Source organism: Dromaius novaehollandiae, unplaced genomic scaffold (genome assembly GCF_036370855.1).
Source record: "Dromaius novaehollandiae isolate bDroNov1 unplaced genomic scaffold, bDroNov1.hap1 HAP1_SCAFFOLD_27, whole genome shotgun sequence".
Lineage (NCBI taxonomy): Eukaryota > Metazoa > Chordata > Aves > Casuariiformes > Dromaiidae > Dromaius > Dromaius novaehollandiae.
The window spans coordinates 4,702,924-4,726,359 of NW_026991415.1; the positions used below are offsets into that span (position 1 = coordinate 4,702,924).

At 53.5% G+C, this 23,436-nt stretch overlaps 1 protein-coding gene across 1 annotated transcript; it reads left to right on the forward strand.

The window, feature by feature from the left end:
* Nucleotides 1-18,907: 18,907 nt before the first annotated feature.
* On the forward strand, nt 18,908-19,867 carry LOC135326335 (olfactory receptor 14C36-like). The gene has a single exon (XM_064504216.1). It carries the CDS (start codon nt 18,908-18,910, stop codon nt 19,865-19,867), a length of 960 nt encoding a protein of 319 aa, XP_064360286.1.
* Nucleotides 19,868-23,436: the final 3,569 nt, after the last annotated feature.

A 23,436-nucleotide genomic window follows, 5' to 3' on the forward strand; every position in this document is an offset into this window, starting at 1 on the left:
GGATGTGAAGGACAGGAAGAAGAGCTGCTATTGCTTCAGTGACAGTAAAAGAATGAACAAGGAAATGTGGGCTCACTGCTGAAAGGGGCAGGGATTCTAGCAAAAGTAGATGTAGATAGGTCTGGGGAAGTCAAGTCCTTCTGGCTTCAGCCTTCCCCAACAAGGTCTCCTGAGCTGTTCTGCCTCAAGTTAGTAGTCCTGAGGAGAAAAGCAGCCTGCAGTGCCTAATTCTCTAGAACTCAACCCATAGAAGTCTATGGGACTGGATAGCTGGTCTCCATGGACATGGAGAGAGCTGGCTGCTATGACAATAAGGCTGCTCTCTGTCATCTTTGAAAGGTTGTGGAGATCAGGGGAGGTCCCAGTGAACAGAAAAAGGAATACGCTCTGCCCATCTTCAAAAAAGGCCACAAGGACAAACCAGGGAGCTGCAGGCCATTCAGTGTCCTGTTGGTGAGGCATGTGTCATGGAGCGCATCCTCTCCAATCACATTTCTGCGCACACGAAGAAGGTGCCTGGCAACAGTCAGCATGGATTTCCTGATGGTGAATCATTCCTCAGTAACCTGATTGCCTTCTGTGATAAAAGACCTGCACTTGTGGAGGAGAGTAGTGGATGTGCAGTAGACATCCAGATGGGCGAAAAGCTGGTTGAATGATCAAGCTCAGAGGGTTTTCATGAATGGTCATGCTTTACTGGGAAGCCAGGTTAAGGTGGGGTATGCAGGGGTACACCCTGCATCCTGTCCTGTTTGAAAGGCTCATCAGCAGGGCAGAACAACGCGTGCATCAGGACACGCAGAGACCTGACCGGCAGAGGAGTGACCTTGAGGAGAAGGCCATGGATGTTACGAGCGATGCCATATGAGCCAGAGATGCGTGCTCACCACAAATGAAGCCAGCTGCAGACAGCACTGCAATGGGAAGAGCTTGGCCACGCAGGCAACAGCAGTTCTTATCTCCTTTGACTCAGCACTGCTGTGGCCACGTCTGGAACAGTGTGTCCCAGCATGGGCTGCCCCATGCTGGAGGAATGGGGAGCAACTGTAGAGGGTCCAGAGGAGGTCTGTCAAGATGGGACTGGGGGTCTGAAGCACATGGCCTGCATGGAGAGGTTGAGGGACCTGGGCTGCTTTAGCCTGCTGAAGGGGAGGAGAAGGCCAATACAGTCATTGCCTGTGACTGCCTGTGACAGGGTGGTTTCAGAGACGATGGAGCTTTTCTTGGCAGTGGGAAGCAGCATGAGAAGAGCCACAAACTGCATCTGGAGAGGTTCAGACAGGTAACAAGAACGTCACTCATAGGGTGGTTCTGCGGTGCAACAGGACACCCAGAGGGACTCTGTGATCAGCCCCGACTTTGTGTTTCAAGGAGCAGCCAGCAAGGACAGAGGGACGTCAGTAATGGTGGAGAGATCCTGCAGTGAGAGCAAGGGACAGAAGCAGGTTGGGTGTCTACAGGCTGCAGGGAAACAGGTGCAGCTTTGGGACAGCCTAGGAGACCCTGTGGAGGAGGTGACAGGGGTCAATGCCAAGGCTGAAAGCCTCCAAAAGAACGGAGGTCTTTGTCCCCTTTGCTATGGCTAGTGTTTCTGCCACAGAGGCCTATGAGAAGATGATGTTTCCTTACAGTACTGTGGCCTTGCTGACTCCTCACCTCCACGGAGCCCAGGAGGTGCCATATCACTGTTCTGCACCAGGCATCACACACCCCCGCCACCCTGACACTACCCCCAGGAAGAGTCCTTAGCAAAGGATCACCCTACTCTGGGGCTGGCTGTGGGGCTCAGCCATTCTGTTTGTAAAACACATCCAGGTTGACCTGGCATCAGAGCCACCTGCACATTGCCTTTGCCTACCTGCAATCAGGGCCTCCAACTTTGTGCTCTAATCAGCCCCTGGGGAGGCTTTCTTGGTAATAGCCCTCAGTGGGACCCATTAACACTGCAAGAAACTGGGAAACTTGGCTTATGACTTTAACTTCTTGAGAGGTTTGTTCAGTCTCCTCTCAGCATTGGAGATTCATACACCCAGTATACTGTGGAGCTCATTGAACTGCAAAAACCCTAAGGAGCGATGCCTCTTTCCATAATTTTCTTCAGCTCTTCAATTCTTGTGGAGCTAATTGGGGCGGTTTCAGGAGTGTATTTACAAGAGGAAGATTTCAATGAGCATCAAAAAAAAAAAAAAAAGGATTTCTGCTTTTCGGTATTTTTCAGCTTACAAGCTAGAATGATATCCACATTCTCCAACTGATACTGATCCAGAATGTCTCCTAATGAAATCTGGACATGTAGGAAAAGCAGCATCCTTGAGGTCAGACATCCATGGAAAATATTGCTCTCCAGCCCCGCCATTTCTCTCATTAGCCACTGGGGACTTAGAGCACTCTTGGTAAAATCTAACCTTTTCCCATTCAGGGCTGTAGCTGAATGTTACTGCTCATGTGCACCAGTTCCCACCTGCTTTCCTTAGAGAACTAGCTGCAAACAGACACAGAAGGATTTGTCTTAATTGTGAACAAAGAAAAATGAATATGATCCAGTGTCATAAGAAATGAAATACACTCCTCAACTGTATGTCAAGTCCAAGTTCCCTCCAGTGAGGTCCACAGCCTAGAAGGAATAACCTTCCTTGAAATGTTCTCCTCAAATAGATAGGAAAGGCTGGATAGACACAGCATGAAGGAGCTGGTTGAAGACACAATTATACTGCTGAAACATGACACAAGCTTTACACTCCCAGAAGCTTAAAGCAGCAACTGGAGAGTTGAGAAGTAGCTGAATGATAGAGAGCAAGGGGAGGAGGAAGACTGGGAAACCAGGGAAAGTGCATATGCCCAGATGGTCTGATGCAAAGTTGACTTTAGAAATGATCAGCTTAATCAGGGCATGTGGAAATAGGTGAAACATTAGTGAGGTTGAAACCACAGCGTAACAAACAGAGCAGTGATAATGCAAGTTAAGGGGCAGATCAACATTTCTTCTCCTGAGACCCATGCCCTTCCTCAAAATTTCCATGACATCATTATGGGAAAACACTGACATTTTATTAAAATTATTCACTTCTTTCAGCTGATGAAAATGGTCTCATTTCTTTTTCTTTTTTTTTAATGTTGAAAACAGTTCTTCACCTTTCCAGGCACAGCTCAGGTGTCCAACCACAAGCACCCAGTGGCACTTGGAGAGGCCCCGGTGTCTCTGAGGCATCTGCCTGGGCCTGGCAGCTCTCGCAGGGGACCTGTGGGAGACCAGAGCCCCTGGGAGCTGCAGAGGGAGCCTGGGCAGAGGGGACCAGGGCACCTGCAATGGCCCCAGATATCCATGACCCTGTGACTGCATCCCACTGCAGTTCTGAAAATCACTTTCTTTTCCAGAGAAAAAGATAATGCATAATTGCGCCAGAAGACTAGTATACTGAAGCAGAACAAATCAAGAAAGACAACAAGAGCACACACAAAAAAAAAAAAAAAAAAAAAAGGAAAGAAAAGCTGGAAAGTATAACAATACATTTCTTTGCTTTAAATCTCTTTTTTTCAATCTCTTTCTTGTTTCATTTTTAATGTCATTCTCTAAACAATTCTGCTATAATCAGGCCTGCACTGTTAAACAAGATATTTTGTCTCTCACACAGAGCCTGGAAAACCATGCCCTGGCCACGGCTGTCCGTGCCACCCCTCACTCTTTGCACAGAGCACATCGCACTCTGAGGTGCTGGGCTCTCTCGACTGATGAGGAAAGCAGGGGCACCCGCTTCGTCTATTTTTGGATGGCCAAATTTGCACAAATCCCAACACATATCTGTTTCTGTAACCTTTTAAAGGAGTCCCTAAAACATCTAGCCACATGCTCTTTTCATTCCCTGCATGGTCAATGAAGTGCAACTTCAGTTTAAGGGGCAACAGGGAGGAGGCTGATCTCACCCCATGCCAGACCCCGTCAGTGCAGATGTCTCTGTCTAACCCAGTTGTCTGCACTTTCCAGTCAATGGAGGGAAATAGGTTTTTCAACTGAGTTGTTTTGAGATACATTTCCTAATGACAAGCTAATGTCCTGTAGGAGCTGCCTCCAAAATGCCAGCACCACGTGGGAAGACAGCTATCCCAGGGCATCTCAGGCAGCAGCAGCCTATGTGGTCAAATGAATCAAGCCCCAAAAGGAGATTCTAGTCATAAGCTGAAATCTTCTCCAAAAATTACTCAATGTGGCAATTGACAAAAAAATCCTCTTTTCAAAACTTCACACATTTTTACCATTCCGATGTTTTTTTTTTTTTTTTTCTTTCTTAACAACTGGCAGCATCATATTTGTGCACTACAGTGAGCATGGCTATGAAGCATGGCAGGGACCATGGTCCCAGATAAAGCCCTCTAGATGATATGTGTTAAGGGCACATTTGCTCTTTTCTGGTGTATCATCTCTACCTTAAGCACCGCAGTCCAAGAAACCTTGCTGAGGACTTTGAAAAACAAAGAGCCTGCTTTGATGCCTCAAGGAGGAAGGCTGCGTCCTCTCCCACATGGTCCTACATCCTGCTTCTACAAAACAAGCAATCCACAGTAGAAATCAGTTTTGAAGCTCACCAAAGGATCTCAGCCTGTGGCCACACTTTGTGCTGTTTCATCCCACAGCACTTTGATCTCGTCTTTGAAAAATGCCAAACCCCAAACCAACTCCCAAACCCCAGCTTCCCACACAGGCCTGCCCAGTGCAGAGACCTGACAGTGCAGGGGTGCAGAAGTGACCTCTCCAGTGTCCTCCTTCAGATATTTCATAGCCTTTGGCACCATCTGGAGATGTTCCTGAAGGATTTATCAGCATTTTTTGGAAAATACCTGGGGTGAAGGGAGGTGAGGTGAGGAGAAATCTGTGTGCTCTCTCCCTGGCTCTGCCACCTCCATGGTAGTGACCTACTGAGCCCCCAGATGACACGAGCTGAGGTCACAGTGGGATGTGCTGCATCACAGGGAGGTCTCCCTGGTGCCACAGCGGTGTCCTTACTTCCCTGTAAGGCCCAGGAGCTGCCGGGCACTGCTCAGGTGCTCCCACCACTGCCCTTCAGAGCTGCTCCATGGCAAGGAGGGGGAGGAGGAGACAGTGGGGCCATGTTGGGGCCCCTTGATGGCAGGCAGAGGAGCAGGTTCAAGAGGAGTTTTGGGTGACGAGACAGGAAGAGTGTCCTTTTTGCGCGGACAGAGAAGTGAGCCAAGGGCAAGGGGGCAAGCAAGACGGAGGACTGCTGGACCAAGACCATCAGCCTGTACTGCAGTTCCTTGTCCCTAACACTCCTGTGACTCTCCACCAAGGGTAAGGGCTTTGGGAGCTCCTTCCTGAGGTATTGCACAGAGGCTGTTAACTGCATTAAGTGCTGTGGATCCTGGGCTGCAGGGGTGGCTGGGCAGGGTGGGGGCTGCCACAAGAGCCCTGCTGAGGGTCCTGTCTGGCTCGGGGGACAATGGGGGAGACAGGACTCCTGGGTCCTGGGGATAGGGATGCCCTGAGCCCCAAGGATCCTGTGGGGCTGGCTTCATCTCCTTGTAGAGGCTGGGGAGCAATCCATGGCCAGCCTTCCCTGGGAGTGGGTTCCCCTTTGGAATTTTTCTCCAGCAGGAAAGGGGTCCTGCGTCCTGCAGGCTGGGCTGTCCTGCAGCTCCCATGGGGCTCTTAAGAGCCTGCTGGAAATGCCAACATGGGAAATGAAACCTTCACCTTCTAGTAACTGCAAGCCGTCTAGTTGTTTGGGAGAACCCCTCTTGCTTCCCCGGATCCTTCTGTGTTTCCAACTTGGCAGAGCATGTTTTGGGCTCAGAGATGTTGTCCTCCGATGGGCACAGACCCTGTACTCTTGCGAATGGGGGTCCAACCTCTGCACCCAAAAGACAGCCTGTTTGGGGGAGCAGCTTGGGAATAGGTGGGGGTGCCATCGCCACCCCACAAGGCCCTGCTGACCCCAAGCCTGTTTCTCTGAGCCGTGGGGGGCAGTACTGGGGGCAGCCCAGCAGGGCCATCTCCCCCACCCCCTCCCGGCCCCACACCTCCACTGCCCAACACCAGCAGGCCCAGAGCTGCTCTGGCCCTGGCTGCCCCATGCCCCCAGGGCTCCTCAGCCCTGCGGAGTGATGCGCCGGGGCCCAGCCCAGCCCCGCAGAGAGCAGCCCCTGCCTGGTTGTGGCCCAGCCCTGCTGGGCGCAGTGCGAGGGCTGCTGAGCCCTGGGGCTGCTGCCCACAACATGGTGCCCCACCATGTGGGGAGGTGGGAAGGGAAGGGAAGGGAGGGGAGCGGAGGGGCTGCCCACAGGGTCACACAGGGCTGCAGCATTGCCATGGCATCACCCCCAGTGCTGCTCTCCTATTGGCCAGAAAGCAGAGGAGGGCGGGCTGGCCTTGACTGATGGCTCCGTCAGCCAATGGGAGTGCAGCAGGCTGCTGGGGGCCTCGCCAGGGCCCTGCCCCAGGCTCCCTTTTGGCCTGAACAGGGCGTTTCCCAGGGCTCGCAGAGAGGCTGTCCCCGTGGGTCCCGCCAGGCCCCGGCTGCTGCGGCTGCTCCGGGCCTCTTGCTGGGCCGCAGCCCTGCGGCCCTGGCAGCAGCCGGGAGGGTGTTTGCAGAGCAGCTCTGTGCTGGGAGCTGCTGGGCTCCTGCAGGGCCTGGGCAGCTGCTGGGCGGCCAGTGCTGCCCTGGCCGGTGCCATTAGCCCTGCTCCCAGGCCGGGCTGCAGAGCTGCTGAATCCCGGCTCTGCTGGTTTCCCCCACTGAGATGCCCTGGCCGCAGTCCTTCCCCGTGTCTCAGAGTGTTAGGGCCCCAAGCAGGAGAGTGCTTGTTGTCCTGGGGCTGTGGAGGATTTGCTAGGTGTGTTCAGCACTGGGGCAGGAACCAGACTTGGGAGTTGCGGGAAGGCTTCTCCCTCTGCCTGGGCCATGAGGCCGTGCTGTCTCCAGCTCCATGGTCGCTGCTCCCATGCAATCCTCCTGTTAGGAGATGTTGCCCAGAATTGCTTGCAGGCCTTTCTGCAATTGCGAAGTTTCATGGGCCAGGTGTAGGTGCTACCTAGGCAGGAGCTGATCATCTCTTAGGGCAGTAACTGGTGCGTAGCAGGTGTTTTGCTGCACTGTGGTGGTTGTGAGGCCATGGGGGTGAGTCCAGGTGGCTGTTCAGGAGCTGGCTGAGCCTTGTGGGAGGCAGGGGCAGCTGCAGGCGGCAATAGCCGCGTGGCCGGGCTGTGGGCAGGGAGGTCACAGCTGTCTGTGAGAGCTGGGCCAGGAGATCCCCACTGTCAAATCAGCTCTTGGTCAGTAGCTGCCAGGCCAGCAGCAGGCCCGTGGCTTGGCTCTGTGCTTTTGAGGTCACTCTGCCTGAGCAGCTGATAAGCCAGGATTTGGCTGATGGCTGGGGAAGTTATCGTGAGGTAGCTGCTGTCTCAGAGGCTTGTAGGCCAGTGACAGGCACATGGCTGTGAAGGGGACTGTGAGGTCATCTCCTTCTGAGTCCCTGATAGGCCAGCAGCAGGCCCCTGCCTGCGAAGGTCCTTGTGAGGTCACTGCAGACAGAGCAGCTGGCAGGCCAGCAGCTGGCACCTGGCTGGGAACTGACTCGGAGGTCCCTCCTGTCCCAGCAGCCTCCAGGGCTGCAGCAGGCGCCTGGCTGTAAAGGTGCCTGTGAGGTGCCTTCTGGGTGAGAAGCTGATAGGCCAGCAGCAGGCTGTGAAGTGGGGAATGTGCTGGTGAGGTCAGCTGTGTCTCGGTATGTGATAGACCAGTAGCAAGCCCCTTGCTGGGAATGGATTTTGAGGTCATTTCCTCCAGAGCAGCAGGGAGGCCAGCAGCAGGCCCGTGGCAGGGACAGTGTTTGTGAGCTCACGTCTGTCTCAGTGCCTGTTAGGCTGTGTGGAGGCACATTGCTGGGAGAGTCACTGTGGGGTCACTTGTCTCTGCAAGGCTCACAGTTGGCTGATGGCTTGGGCATTTGCTTGTGAGGTCACTTCTACCTGAGTCCCTGATAGGCCAGCAGCAGGCAGGTGGGTGTGGAAGCAGATTGTGAGGTCTCTTGGGTCAGAGTAGCTGGTAGGGCAGCAGCATGTTCATGGCAGGGGAAATAACTTCGGGAAACTTCCTTGTCTGAAGCCCATAGGCCATCAGCAGGCACCTGGTGGGGCTATGGACTTGTGAGGTCACTTCTATCTGAGCAGCTGCTAGGCCAGGAGAAGGTCCATGGCTTGGATGATGGTGCTGAGGTCACTTCTGGGTTTGGTGAGTGTGCCGGGAGGAGGGATTGACACCTGCAGGGCTCTACAGCACTATATGGAGATGCAACTAGGGAAGTGCTGCCCTGGCCGTTGGCATTAGCCCTGCTCCCAGGCCGGGCTGCAGAGCTGCTGAATCCCGGCTCTGCTGGTTCCACCCGCTGAGATGCCCTGGCCGCAGTCCTTCCCCGTGTCTCAGAGTGTCAGGGCCCCAAGCAGGAGAGTGCTTGTTGTCCTGGGGGTGTGGAGGATTTGCTGGGTGTGTTCAGCACTGGGGCAGGAACCAGACTTGGGAGTTGCGGGAAGGCTTCTCCCTCTGCCTGGGCCATGAGGCCCTGCTGTCTCCAGCTCCATGGTCGCTGCTCCCATGCAATCCTCCTGTTAGGAGATGTTGCCCAGAATTACTTGCAGGCCTTTCCCTAATTCCTGTAACAGGCATGTGGCTGTGGTGGTGCCTGTGAGGTCATCTCTTTCTGTGTCCCTGATAGGCCAGCATCAGGTACACAGCTTGGAAATCCCTTGTGAGGTCACTGCTGACAGAGTACCTGGAAGGCCAGCAGCTTGCACATGACTTGGAATTTACTCTGAGGTCACTCCTGTCCCAGCAGCACATAGGCCTGCAGCAGGCACCTGGCTGTCAACGTAGACATGGATTTTGACTTTGTGCATCCTCCTAAGTTCAGGCTTACAACCCTCCGCTAGTCGATGAGGGAGTCCAGCCAGAATGTTTATGTTGCGAAGTGAGTTAAGAGCAGGTGTGAGTGTTGACAGAAGTAATCTCTGATTTCCAGTGTGTGTGCGCTACAGAAAATTCTGCCCCATGAAAACACCAGGCAGCTTCTGAGATTTTTCTCCCAGATCTGAAGGATATCTCTGTTGCTTGATTCCTGGAGGTGGGAAGTGACCAGGCCCAAGGCAGTGACTGGCTGTTCAGAGGAACTGCCTGTTCCAAGCCTCCAGAGGACTAGAAGCAAATGGAAGGGCTAAAGATTTGGTCTTTGTGTGTTTGGGGCCCTTGTGGGTGCCCTGGCTGTTGCCATGTGTGGTTGTGCGCCCTGTTTCCATGATGTATAGCTGCATGTTGGCAGGCAACCCTCTGTGAGGCGAGGGGTGGGGGTGTGGGGTGTCACAGTGGTGGGGTGCCTTGTGGTGAGGCAGACGATGGTCCCAGTGTCTTGGTGCTGCGGGCAGGAAGAAGTGCCTGGAGAGAGCAGAGCTGTGCGTGGGGAGTGCCGCCAGGCTGGGGAGCTGGGGAGCCCTTGGAGGTGAGGAGGTGACTTGGCTCGCAGGGCCCAGGCTGCCCTGGTGGCCAGAGCCAGGGGTGCTGGCAGCCTGCTGCCTTCTGTGTACTGAGGTTCAGGCCTTGAGTTTCCGCAGCTCTTGCCAGGATCTGCAAGCAGGATCCAGACTAAAGGCCAGGGAGTGTTTCTCCTTGCTCTGAGATGCAAACCAAGCCTGCTTTTTCCCTTCTTTCCTTTCATTTGCTTTTCCTAGTGAGAGCTTTCCCCTGCAGCAGTTTGCTGCAGGAGGAGAAGGCCATGGGAGTTGCTCATTGCCAGCTGGGCATTAGTATGCTGGCAGCTCTTTGGAGGAGTGAAGGCCTTGTGGAGAGGTGGTCTTTGGTGACGGGCAGGTATGTTCTTGGGAGATGACTCTGAAGGGAGGATGATCCCGTCCTGTGCACAGTCTCCCTAGACAAGCAGTCCCTTTGAATAGGCAAACCAAGGTAACGTGCTTTACAACAGATGCACAGCCCAGGATTCTGTTCCTTCCAGTTGCAGACTCTGCAAGTTCTTCCACTGTCCTGCTGTAGTGGGACCTTCCTGTGCTGCAGCAGGGAAACGAGAGAGCAGCCCACGTGCAGGCATGAATCTGCTAGGTTTGGTGTCATTAGGTGCTGACACAGGCAAGATGCTGTTTTTTGCCTGAGCTTTGAGTGGGTGTGAGGAGCCCCACTTAGCTCTAGATGCATTGCTGCGAGTAGCTGGAGCCAAGGGAGTGATGGTGAGCACAGCCCTCCTCCAAGGAGGCTGCCGGCTTTTGGGCAGGCCTTGTGGACCCTGTGTGCTGGAAGCACTTGACCCTTGGAGTTTCCTACCTGAGCGCTTTTAGAGTTTTGCCTCATTTTTTGAGGAGAAAGTCTTAGAGCTTTTGCATTGTGACCTCTTCCCTCCCCACCCCTGACTCCTCCTCTCTGAGGCCCTGATGGGGTAGTCTCCCTGCAGCCCTGAAAATTCCAGGTGCCAATGAGTGGAGCATTGCCATATCCTTCTGGCTTGGCTCAAGGCTTTGCTTGGGAGAGAAAGCCCAGCTCTTGGAGAGACAGTGAAATGCAGATGCTTGAGAGCAGCGGAAGGCTTGTGCCATTTTCCTGGTTGGAAGCCTGCTTGTCTAGGACTGGTGCCCTGGCCCTGTGCGAGCTGGTCAGTGTGTCTGTGTGCCACCATGTGGTCATTTGCGAGCCACCTGAGCAAGGCCTGAGAGAGGATGAGTGGTGCCAAGAGCTTTGGCCTCCCTCCTTGAGGCCCCAAAGGGCACCTGATTAGGGAGGCCTCTTGGCTAACTGCTGAGGGAAGCTGATACAAAAGAAAGTTGGCTGGCAAATCTCTATGCGGCGAGGGGCAGAAGTGGACAATCACAGTGGTGGGATGCCCTGTGCTGGCGAGGAGTGGTGGCCCCTGGCTCTTGGTGTTTGGAATGGGAAGAGGTGTCTGGAGAGAGCAGTGCTGTGTGTGGGGAGTGCTGCCAAGCTGGGGAGCTGGGGAGCCCTTGGAGGTGAGGAGGTGTCTTGGCTCGCAGGGCCCAGGCTGCCCTGGTGGCCAGAGCCAGGTGTGCTGGCAGCCTGCTGCCTTCTGTGTGCTGAGGTTCAGGCCTTGAGTTTCCAAAGCTCCTGCCAGGATCTGCAGCCAGATATGACATGACTGTGAGGTACATAGAAATATGGAGCTTAGAGTATTTGGGGTACAAGAGGTCATCTTTTTTCACCTTTTTTCACCCACACGGTTAACAAGGAAAAGGTCTTGCCACAGTGGAGCACTCAGAGGCACTCTTTCAAGTGGCAGTGCCACAATTATTAGCTTTTTAAATGGCCAAAATAAGGAAACTTCCAAAGACAAAGTATTTCTTCAGAAAATAATTGGCCTTTAAAAACACTTCTCCCAGATGCGCAGGGACTACAGGAGTCATGATGCTCAAGCACTTGCCTGCAAGTCAGCAGGAAATACTTCAGGGGTCATAGCTGAGAACCAGCTTGCAAAGCTGAAGTTGTTTTGTGCAGATAACTTGCAAGGCCCCTCAGAATTGTGTTCCTCACCTTTCCATGTGCTCCTCTCTGCTCTGGGGGAGTCATTTCTGACCTGACAGATCAGGTGTCCAACTCAGCTGAGCACGTTTTGCAATGTGTCACTGAGCTGGTTGAGGCCTGCAGGTTCTGAAGCTCCTGCCTGATCAGCTCGGGCACAGCCTGGGTCTTAGCTCACTCATGGACTCTTCTTTGCAAGTGAACCCCCTGTGAGATGAAATCCCAAGTGTGGATCTGAGCTGATTTGGACAAAGGTGCCCTCTTGGCAGTGAGGTGTGGATAAAAGCAAGTGAGGGTCAGTTCCTTCTGGAGTGGTGCAGGGCTGTCCCAGCAGGCCTTGCACACTGTAAAAAACCCCTCTGGCTGGTAATAATCCATCATGCCCTGCCTTGGGAAGGTTGAGGTGCCAAAGGAAGCCTCCAGATAATGTCCACGGTGTCTCTGGGACACGGGGGCAGCATGCTGGGCTCAGAGAAGACGTAGGCGAGGAGCTGTGTGCTGCTCGGTGGCAGGTCCGCTGCAGAGGGCTAGTCCTGAGCAGGGTGGCCATGAGCCGTGCCTGCCTGCCTGCAGCTGTGGGCTGGTGGGGTGGCTGCAGCAGAGGTGCCCTCACAATCAGCACCCAAACGGGTCCCTGTCACCTGCATCGCCCCCTCCCCTCCCCAGGGCTGTCACTGCTGCTGGGTGGGCTCTCTGAGGCACTGGGTGACATCACAAAGCCTGCTGGCCAGCACATCTGCTGAGGGCCAATCAGGCAGCTACAGTGGAAGTGACCTCACAATCAACACTGCAGCCATGTCCCCTTTGCCTGCCTCTCCCCATCCTCCCACCTGTATATCATATCTGATGGGATGAGAGGTGGTGTGATTCTCTTCTTGTCCTCATGAAACTGGGCTCCTGGGGAAGGCAGGCTGGGGTGGCAAGGAGGTGCAGGTGTGCTCTGTGCAAAGGGGTGGCTGGAGTGCACAGGGCTTTGCCTTGGAGCAGGTGATGAGCCAGTGCAGACCTTGTAGTAAGGACAAGAGGACACAGCAGTCTGGGTGACATTCTGGTAGGTGATTCAGCTCATTCAGGATCTGCTTGGCAGGATCCAACAGGAGACTTCTCCGGTGGGGGTAGAGGGGCCATGAGGCCTCTGTAAAGACAGACTAGACAGAGGAAAAGAGGACAGAGAGGCAGAGGAAGGGAGAGGAGACATGTTGACTTGAATACAGTAGTTTCTCAGAACAAAGATTGTACATTCAGAGTGTTGCCAGGAAGTGCATCATGAAGAATAACATAGACATATATATAAACATGTGAACTCACATAGAATACTTTCTGTAGTGCATTCATATGTTGCTGCCAATCAAAAAAGAAGAAAATATTCATTAGAATTGCTAAAGAATATTTGAAGTTCTGAAATTTTTTTTTTTCAGTTCTTGAATAGAGCTATTTTTCCTATAGATTTCAGTAGTGACAAGAGCTTTACATAAAAGCTCTTACAGAGACATACAGATGCCACTGCTGCCTGAGATGCCCTGTGTAGCTGTGTTCCTGTGTGACACTGGGAAATGTGACCCAGGAGCCATGAGAACCTTTCTGGAGCATTAGCTGGTCACCAGGAGAAGCATCTCCAGATCTCTCAGTGGGAGGTCTATTTCGATCGACTAGAAAGGGAAGTGCAGACAATTGGATTAGCCAGAGACATCTGCCCTGAAGGGATCTGGCATCGAGTGAGCTAATTCCCATCCCTGTTGTCATCTCAAATGGAGTCACACTTCATGACCATGCAGGGAATGAGAAGGGAGAGTGGCTAGATGTGTAGGGACTCCTTTAAGACATCACTGTAACACAGGTGCATTGAGATTTGTGCAATTTCGGCCATCAATAAATAGAGCATTTCACTGAAGCTGATCAGCCTGCTTTCCTCTATCAGCTGTGAGCATGCGACACCTCATGGTGCAACTCGCTGTGTGCAAAGAGTGAGGAGTTGCAGGACGATCCTGGGCAGGGAGTGGCTTTAGGGCACTGGACTTGTGCGAGACACAAAGATACCATTTTTAATAGTGTAGGCCTTATTATGAAAGAAATCCTTAGAAACGGTCAATAGAAATGAAAGAAGAAAGAAATTTAAAAAATTATCTAAAGCAAAAAAAAGTTTCTTTATACTTCTCAGCTTTAGAAACTTCTTTGTGTTCTTATTGCCCTGGGAAAGTGATTTTTCAGAGCTGGGCTGGGATGCAGTCACAGGGTCATGGACATGTGGTGCCATTGCAGGTGCCCTGGTCCCCTCTGCCCAGCCTCCATCTGCAGCTCTGCGGGGCTCTGGTCTCCTGCAGGTCCCCTGTGAGGGCTGCCAAGCCCAGGCAGGTGCCTCAGAGACACCAGGGCCTCTCCAGGTGCCACTGGGTGCTTGTGGTTGGATACCTGAGCTCTGCCTGGAAAGGTGAAGAACTGTTTCCAACATTTCAAAAATATGAGCCCACTTTTATCAGCTCAAATGATTGGCTAATTTTAATGTCAATGTTCTCCTATGGTCAAATAGTGGAAATCTTCAGGAAGGGTTCTTCTGGAATCTTCAGGAATTAGTTTTACTGATTATTGGGATGGACCATCCCTGTATGTGGCACATGCTGTCCTTAAAGAGCTGGTGGCTTTGCTGAGCACCCGGGCCCTTCAGAGCTGAAGGCCCCTGAACAGGCCCAGGTCTGCTCCTCTGAAGTCCAGGGTCTGCACCCTGCTACTATCCTTCCTCACTCCACTCAGGCTACACTCCGGATCTGGAAGTCTACTTTTTCATGGTCACCGTAGGCAAGGCTGCCACTGCCTATCCCATCCCTGATCAGTTCTTCCCTGTTTGAAATTTCCAGATACAAGAAAGTATCATGAGTATTGTCCCATCGTACACCTGTGCTAAGAAGTTGTCCCCGATGCCCTCCAGAAACCGCCTGGCCTGCTTGCACTCTGCTGCTTGCCCTTCCAGTGAATGTCTGGGGCACTAAAATCACCACCACCACCACCCTAAGAACCAGGGCCTGTGATCCACAGAGTTGTTCACATTGCTTAAAGGAGACTGGAGCCAAGCACTCACCCAAAGCCTTGCTTCTTCCATGGAAGAGCTCCACACACCTGAGCTGCCCCTTCACACAAAGGACCCCCCCCCCCATTGTCCCTGACAGTCCCTCCTGAAGAGCTTGTACCCTACCAGCACAGCCCTCCAGTCATGTGGGTGATCCCACCACATCTCAGTTCTTCCAATGATGTTGCAGTCCTGTGACAGCTTGTGCTCCTGGCTGTGCCCCAGGCTGCAGGCATTTGCATCTCTTTGGGCTCCAGAGCCTCAGCTGTGGCACAGAGAACAGACTGGTCATGGTGAAACCTGTTATCAAGAGCCAAGGACACCATGTGTACGATGGTCCCACGTGAGAGCAGAGACGTGCTGGCATAGATAGCAGGTGGCAATGTAATGGTGAAAGGAGGTTCCCACTAAGAGAGCAAACCTTTCAGTGCCCAAGGCAGGGAGAAAGAGCTGGGCTGTGCTGGAATGTCAGGAGAGGGGTTGGCTGCCTGAGCTGACTCTGCAGCACCTTGGGGCCTGTGGCAGAGGTGGACTGATCTCCAGGCAGGAGAAGGTGCCACTGAAGAAAGTCCCTGGGCCTGAACAGCCTGTGATCCAGCCACTCTGAGGTCATCCTTAGCCCATTCCCTGTTCATAACATCCAGGGGTGAGAAGGGGTTCAGGAGGAGGAGAGCAAGAGGGTTTGAGAGTGCAGAGAGTAGAGCAGAGACCTTGGTGTGATGTGCCTCCCATTTATGCAGCACACTTGAATGTAGCTGAGATGGACTTGGCCTAATGGCAGTGGTGGGATCCAATTGTTTGGGCACAGGTAGGAAACCTGAGAGGCCCTGGGACACTTGCCCAGCACCACTCCAAAGGGGCATGGTTTTCCTCTAGGTGCCATGCTGTGTGTGCTAGAGACATGTGGTTGTGCTGGACAGGTATGTGACATGGTCCCTGCCTATGGCCTGTCTTTATGTCATTAAATCACATGTCTGCACTGAATTCTGTTAGCTTTTGGGACTGCAGAGGTCTGCCTGTGTCTCTGCTTCATAGTGAGTGGAGCTCTAGTAGTAGCAGTAGGCATCTAGTGTCATTCCAGAAGGCCAAGGAAACTCCCCACCTGGCCCCCACCTGATGCTCCAGAAGGATGGGGGTCTCATAGTCACTTAGCCAGAGCAAGCAGACACTGGCACATGCCTGGGACCACCTCTGTCTCTTCAACTGTTGCCAGGTGTTTGTGTGTGGGCAAATGACTCCCACCCTCCATCTCCAGTGATTATAACGGGAGCTTAGACAAGGAGCTCCCATGCAGACCTCTATGTTGTGCTCACTTCAGTTTTGGCAAGGGGAATCCCACCTCCTCTGTGTCTGTGGAATTCACAGGAGGCAGCTGAATCCCACTCCAGCCCAGGCGCTTCTAAACCAGCATGTGATGTCCAGATTGACTCATCTGAATCAACACCTGAACCATGTGTCAATGAGCTCCCTTCTTGTCCCCATCGAGGTGTCCTGCCTAGTGAAGAGATGGGAATAGGGGCTTCCAGAGTGGGACATTTCCACCTATCATAGATAGTCATCCTCTGATGAAACAAGTTGCAATGTTGGAATCAGTTTCTCTGCACTCTTTAGAAAAGGACAATAGGTGATTATTTTAGTTTATCGCAGTGAACATTTCCCAGGAGGAGGGAGCACAAGGGACAGAGACATTCAGGCCTTCAGCTGGGCCTCTGCTCCTGAGTGGGGCCAGGCTCCTGGGATGGAGGGAGCTCATGGCAGCCTGGCAGCACTGCCCAGACACAGCTGTGTGCAAGAGCAGCTCCTCTGCCAAGAGCAGCAGGGCTGCGGGCGCTGCCTGCTGCTGCTGACATGAGATGAGAGAAGACAGGGAGAAGTGCAAGGCAGTGTGGAGCGGGAGGACAGAGGAGAGCTCACTGCAGGAGAAATCTTCACAGTCCCTGACACGGTAAGTCTCTGGCTGTAGAGAAATATTATTGAGGTTCCTGGAGGGGTCTTCTGAACCCATCCCATACCATGGCTGATAGGCTTTTTAAGAATTGCTCTCCCTGTTCTTCTAGTGCATAAGAGAAGGAGATGCTTTAGAGCAGGGATTCCCTGCCACACCATCACAGGGACAGGGCATGCTGCTCCCTTCTCCCAGGGGCAGCTGCATGGGGGTGAAGCCTGGGTGTGCCCTCAGGTCTGGGCAGGGCTGTAATCCAGAGAAGTTCAGAGCAGTGATTCTGCCGCCTGTGAGGGTCAGCACTCAGCCTGCCCAGGGAGCTCCCCACGGCTCTGCGGAGAGAAGCTCTGGGTGAGAGGAGCGACCCCCAGCAGGGCAGGTTCATTCTCCCGCTGAGATGGTGCTGTGTGGAGCAGGGCTGCTCACAGCTCTAGCTCATGCACAGGAGATGTCTGAGGAGTCTTTCAAGAGGAATATTAAGAGAAGGGGTACTTGAAAGAGAAGGAGATTTCCTTCTGGTATCTGCACTTTCAGTTCCCTAATTTTGGCAGGGAGAAAAAAAGAAAGAGTTCTCTGTTTTGTCAAGCAACTGGGACTCCTAAACCTTTACTCTGAGAGATTAATAGGTCTGTGAGAAATCTCATCAAGCTGCTTTATCCTCACCTTAGTCTACAGACAGCATTAGCATCACCTGTGTGGCCTCATAGGAGTTTATCTGATCTGCTGCTTAGGACCTGCCTGCACAGAGATGCCCCTGGCAAGTGCCCTGTCCTGGGGGGCTTCTGTAGGGCAGAACTGAGCACAGAGAGGGTGGGAAGGGGTCTGGGAGCACTGACTGGGAAAAGATGTTGGGACAAAGAAAGAGCTGCCAGCAGGGACAGTGCCAGGCAGCAGAGATGGTCAGGGAATGAGAGGGAACTGCTAACAGAATCATCATGGGAGAATGGATTTAGGCAAGTCATGGTCAGTACTTTTGATGCTGACCTCTTCCTCTGAGCGAGTCCCCCATGTCTCCTCTCCCACCCAGCCGAGCCTCTGCCCTGAAAGATATGGAGTCAAGGGCATGAGCCATCTCCTCTGCAGCCAGACAGAGGTCTGGCTGAGGAGAGGGGCCTCTCTCTTGCCACAGGCCAATTTCATGCTGCCTGACAAAGCGGCTGAGAGTGACTGCCCTGCAATGTCACCATCCATGAAGTGGCATGCCCAGCTGGGTAAGGCTTTCCTAAGTGCCCGTATGTCTCTCTTTTTCCTTGCCTCCCTTGGCAACAGGATCATGGGGTTGCTCCTTCTTTCTCCTCCTGTCCATGCTGCTCCTGTTCTTGCTCTCAGGTCTCAGGGGTGGGGTTCAGACAGCAGCGCTGCAAGTTGTGCAACAGAGGGATCTGCATGGCAGTGAGGTTTCCCCAGCCCCCTTCTGACCTGTGGAGCTCTGGAGTTGGGAAATGAGCTGACTCTCCCTTAAGGAGGGCCTGTCTTCAGTCCTGATGGTCCTTTGACCATTTCCTTTTTGGGTCCTGTTGGGCTGCAAGCTGCCCTCTAGAAAGGCACTGCTGTCTCATAGCATCTCTGTGATATCTGAGAGACAAATGAAGAAGGTGCAGAGATGCTGAGAGCATGGAGATGGTGGTGGGAGGCTGTATATGGGCATCTGAAAAGAGCCCTGTGTGTCCTTGGCTAGAAGGGGAGTGTGGAGACCTCCCTCTGGTGCCCTGAGAAGGGTTTAGAAGTTTGAAGACCTGCACTTTGAAAGTGGACTCCTCTGCACTCAGCAGGGACTGGTTTCTTTTTGGGGTAACACCATCCTCCAGCTGAAATGAGACTAACAGACAGACCAGCTGTCCTCACTCTGCAACAAGGAACAGTGGATGCTTTCCTCTCACGACTCACAGTAGAAATGCCAAGGATTTCTACCTTTGAGGAACACTCCCCGGGGGTGACATCTAAAAGAAAATAAAATGCCCAAAAAATCCCTAAAACTCTGTTCCTCAAGCCTCATCCTTTAGAATTGGGAGTGAAGACTCCGAAAAGCACTTCTACATGGTGAGTGGATTTCACCTGACAGGAACTGTGAATGTCAGGGATAGTCAAACCCGTTTCCCCGTTCCCACTACTGTACAGCAGGACTGACTCCTCTGGAGCCCACAGGCAGAGGCCCCTGCTCCTCACAGCAGCACACTCAGCCAGTGCTAAGTGGAGCTCAAGCAACGGAGCTGCACAAAGATCCTCTCGGTAGAGAGAGAGGCAAAGTGGGGGGTTGTATGAGATCTGCAATATTTGGGATTTTTTTTTTTTTTGCTTGAAAAGTCTCTCCTAATTTCTCAATGTCTTTTCTTCTTTGGACAGTCCCCCATGCCCCAAGGGAGCAGAATGTCCAACAGCAGCTCCCTCAACGAGTTCCTCCTCCTGGCATTTGCGGACACACGGGAGCTGCAGCTCTTGCACTTCTCGCTCTTCCTGGGCATCTACCTGGCTGCCCTCCTGGGCAATGGCCTCATCATCACAGCTGTAGCCTGCGACCACCGCCTCCACACCCCCATGTACTTCTTCCTCCTCAACCTCTCCATCCTCGACCTTGCCTCCATCTCCACCATTGTCCCCAAATCCATAGCCAGTTCCCTGTGGGACACCAGGGCCATTTCATACTCGGGGTGTGCTGCCCAAATCTTCCTGGTTGTCTTCTTTTTTGGAGGAGAGTATTCTCTCCTCACTGTCATGGCCTATGACCGCTTTGTGGCCATCTGCAGACCCCTGCACTACGGGACCCTCATGAATGGCAGAGCCTGTGTCAAAATGGCAGCAGCTGCCTGGGCCAGTGGTTTTCTCAATGCTGCCCTGCACACTGCTAACACATTTTCAATACCACTCTGCCAAGGCAACACAGTGGACCAGTTCTTCTGTGAAATCCCCCAGATCCTCAAGCTCTCCTGCTCAGACTCCTACCTCAGGGAAGCTGGGCTTATTGTGTTTAGTTCCTGTTTAGCTTTGGGGTGTTTTGTTTTCATTGTGCTGTCCTATGTGCAGATCTTCACTGCTGTGCTGAGGATCCCCTCTGAGCAGGGCCAGCACAAAGCCTTTTCCATGTGCCTCCCGCACCTGGCCGTGGTCTCCCTGTTCATCAGCACTGGCCTGTTTGCCTACCTGAAGTCCCCCTCCCTCTCCTCCCCAGTTCTGGATCTGGTGGTGACTCTTCTGTACTCGGTGGTGCCTCCAGCAGTGAACCCCCTCATCTACAGCATGAGGAACAAGGAGCTCCAAGATGCCCTGAGGAAGGTGATTTCATGGACATTTTTCAGCAGTGGTAGCATTGCCATTTCTCTTCACAAATGACTCCTACGGTATCCCATACCAGGACTGAGCATTTTGCTTTCACTTTTTATTGTTTCTATTGTTACTATCAGTAGTAGTATTTGTAACCATGTTGCTGCACAAATGCTTGAGTTCATTCCACTTTTACTGAGACTGCTCTGTCTCACCTGGTGTCCATGTAAAATTGTGTCTTACACTGGGTCAGAGCTGACTCCCTCACAGTATCTCTGCAATAAAGTAGGTTCTTTCTGGTGCAGTGCTTGAAGGCTGTCTCTTCTTCCAAAGCTGATGTCAAGAATAGGCCCAAGGAAATCATGACCAAAGGGGCTGCTGCTGATGGGGTTCTCCATGGGTTCAGGAGCAAAAAGCTCATAGTCCTGTAATGATCTCTTAGAGACCAAGGGCTGGATTTAGGACTCACCCATCGGTGTCCAGTGACAGTGGAGGGGATGAATGGTCACAGATTTACATACCTAGAGCTGTGCCACATGTTAAGGCCCAGTGTCAGATGCCTGTCCTTCTGGAGGGGAAGCTGGAGGTGCCAGGAGAGCCCGGGGGATCTACTGGGACAGAATGTGCCTGGCATGGGCAGTGAATGGAGCCTCACAAAGTGAGAAATCCTCCAAGATTAAGTCACTTAAAGATAAAGCACTCAACCCAGGTATCCATGGGCAAAGGAGGCCTCTGCAATCCCAGGAGAGGCAGTGGGGACCCAGCTGATGTGGGGAAGGCAGACTGGAGAGTGATTCATGTCATCATCAATGAAATACCATGTGCTGAATCTAGAGGCAGACCTGGACACAAGCAGTAGCTTTGGAAATATTCCATAGTCCCTCCAAGCACCTGCCACATCTGCAGTCCCCTGGAGGGATTAGAGGCCATGGTCCCCATTTGGTTGGATCTGCCTCTGATCCTGGTCAGCATGGCCAGTGCAGAGTCACCCTGTGGCCCTGGAGCCTCACAGCTTGCTCGCTCTGCAGAGCAGCACCGTTAGCTCAGGGCCCTGCAGGAGAGCAGGGACAGGGGTGTGGGAGTGGCCAGTGAGATCAGAGGAGGGGTTGGGATAGATGAGAAAAAAATTGGAATTGGGCTTGAAAGTGTCTTGGAGATAAAAATGCTGACATTTAATCCAAGACAATGTTCAGAGTGTGAGTACACTAAAGCAAGCTCACGGTGCAGCAGCAGAAGTCCTTGCTGTCCTAGCTGTCCACATGGCCTAGGAAGTGTCTGAAGAAGGACTGATGCCCTCCCAGCTCATAGTGCCGTCATCCCTCCTGAAGAGATGCACCAAAAGGAAGGCTGGGACTCTTTGTCAGAGCTTGTGTTGAAGGAAGCAGGACCCAGAAGCCACATCAGTTTGCTGCTGTCCCTCAGGCCCTGTGCCCAGCACGTCCTTCAGACAATCTCGGCTGCCCTGTGTGCTGGTCCTCACCCCAAATGTCACATCCAGAAAGGGGCCCGTGCCTAGCTGGAGGACTGTGTGTCCAGCTGTGACCCTTGGGAGGATGAAGGACCCTCTCCTGGGTCCTCTCCAGGGCTGGCAGGGAGCATGCAGAGGAGGTCCTGGGCCTGTCTACTTGGCCTATAGACCATCCTTCTCCCATGAGAGCCCTCAAGCAGGGTGCCTCAGGGCAAAGATGCAGCAGAGCTTGTTACTGCATGAACAGAGAGAAGAAGCTGTCCCAGGAAACTCCTCACACACCCAGTCCCTGCTACCAGCCATTTCCAGCACTGGCCATTCCCTGTGGTCCTGGTGAGGGGTGATCTTTGAATATGACCAGCTCCATCTGCCTGCTGGGCTCAGCACCTGTGTGGGGGGAATGGCTGCCTCACCTGGCCTCTCTCCCTGGGCCCAGACCCCAGCAGACCCCAGAGCATGGCCTTCTACTAAGCCCAGGGGGACAGGATCAGGGCTGGGCAAGGGCTGGGGACTGGTGGGAGGCTGCTGGGCAGGAGGGCCAGGGCACCGAGGGCTGTCGTGGGGACCATGCTGGGGGGATATTTCCCTACTCCTGAATGCACTTGGTCCTGTGCAGTGCCTGCACAGTGGGGCCGTGGGGCCACGTGCAGGGCAGCAGGGCTGGGCCAGTGGAGGGATGAGGTGCAGACGGGAGCCATCACACCCCAGGCAGGCTAGCAGGGTTGGGGGTCTCTCAGGGGCTGCAGCTGCCAGCACTGTCCACCAGTACTCCCAGACACAGCACAGGTGGTCAGTGCCAAGCACCGCAGCTCACGGTGCCCCCCGTCCTGTGCCACCATCCTCTCTCAGGAGCACCGCCAAGTGTGTCACTCCCTGCCCTGGTGTGGAGAGCAGCTGCTGGAGGTCTTCTCTTCTCACTCCTGCTGGTCCCAGCTCCTCCCTGGTGTCAACTCACAGGCTCTGCCCTGGGTCACGTCATGTCTCCATACACTCTCCTCTGAGACCACAGAGGGACCTGCAGCACATAGCTCTGCTTGGAGCTGGCCACCACAGCCCACCTGCACAGGGCCCAGAGAACCCAGTAAGGCTGTGCTTGGAGGGGAAGCTGTGATTGTCCTTGGTCAAAGTAGATGGGATGGTCTGGCTGGGGCCAAGGGGAGGAAAGAACAAGAGTTAACAAGAAGATTCAGTAAAGCAAATTTCACAAGAGTTTAACAAAAAAAAAAGAAATAACCATGATAGCTGAGCAGCACTGGGACAGGGGCCCAGAGATTTTTAAAAATTCTTCTAGAGAAAGCACTTACCAACCTGATCTGACTGTAAAGTTAGCCCAGCTCAGAGCAGATTGTGGTCCTGGAGATCTCCAGCAGTCCCTCCCAACCCAAATCCTCCAGGAGGAAGGGGCTGGAAAGCAGAGTCCTGGGCAGGGGACAGTGTTGTTCAGTTGAGGCCTTGCTACATTTGTACTGCCTGGTCAACCCTGTCCTCAGAGTCACACAGTGAGTGAGTTCATCCTCAAAAGGAGTCTCTGCTCCACGGGCAACAGGAGTCAAACCAGTGCAGGGAGACTGCAGAGAAGTTCTCAGGAACACGCCAGGCATTCAGCCCCTTCGACTGCTGAGGTGTCCCCAGACCAGTGCTTTGCATCCTGGGTCTTGAGGGCTGAGGAATCTTTAGAGCCAGGGCAGATCGGAGTCCCACCTCCTGGGCCCACAGGTTACAGGGCATCAGCAGGGCTGTACTGGCTGCAGGGAGGGAATCACTGCCCAGGGCAGGAGCAGATCCCCCTCTGCCCTCCCCTCTCTCTTCACACCACAGAACAGAGATTGTGTTTCCCATATTGACCCTCCCCGATTGGCTGTATTCCCAGCTGGGGGGAACACAGTCTTCAGACTAGGGAAATGCAGGAGAGCCCAGTCTGACCTAGAGGAGTGGGGTCCCGCCACACCTGCTGGGTGGCCAGGGCTGCAGGCTGCAGACCCCACGCTGTTCCCCACAGACCTCCTGCCTGGGGCTGGAGGGTGCCCAGCAGCAAGGCAGGCATGCCTGGGGGTCTGGTGCCATTGGGGTGGTGGCCTTTGGACCAGCCTCTGTCTGTAAGGAGCTCAGGAGCTTCTCTGCCTCCATGTTAGTGGCAAAGTCAGTGTCCCAGGTGGTTCTCTCTGGAAAG

What these genes read in the sequence shown, in the direction of transcription:
- LOC135326335 (XM_064504216.1), top strand. Translation starts at nt 18,908, where the DNA reads ATGTCCAACAGCAGCTCCCTCAACGAGTTCCTCCTCCTGGCATTTGCG.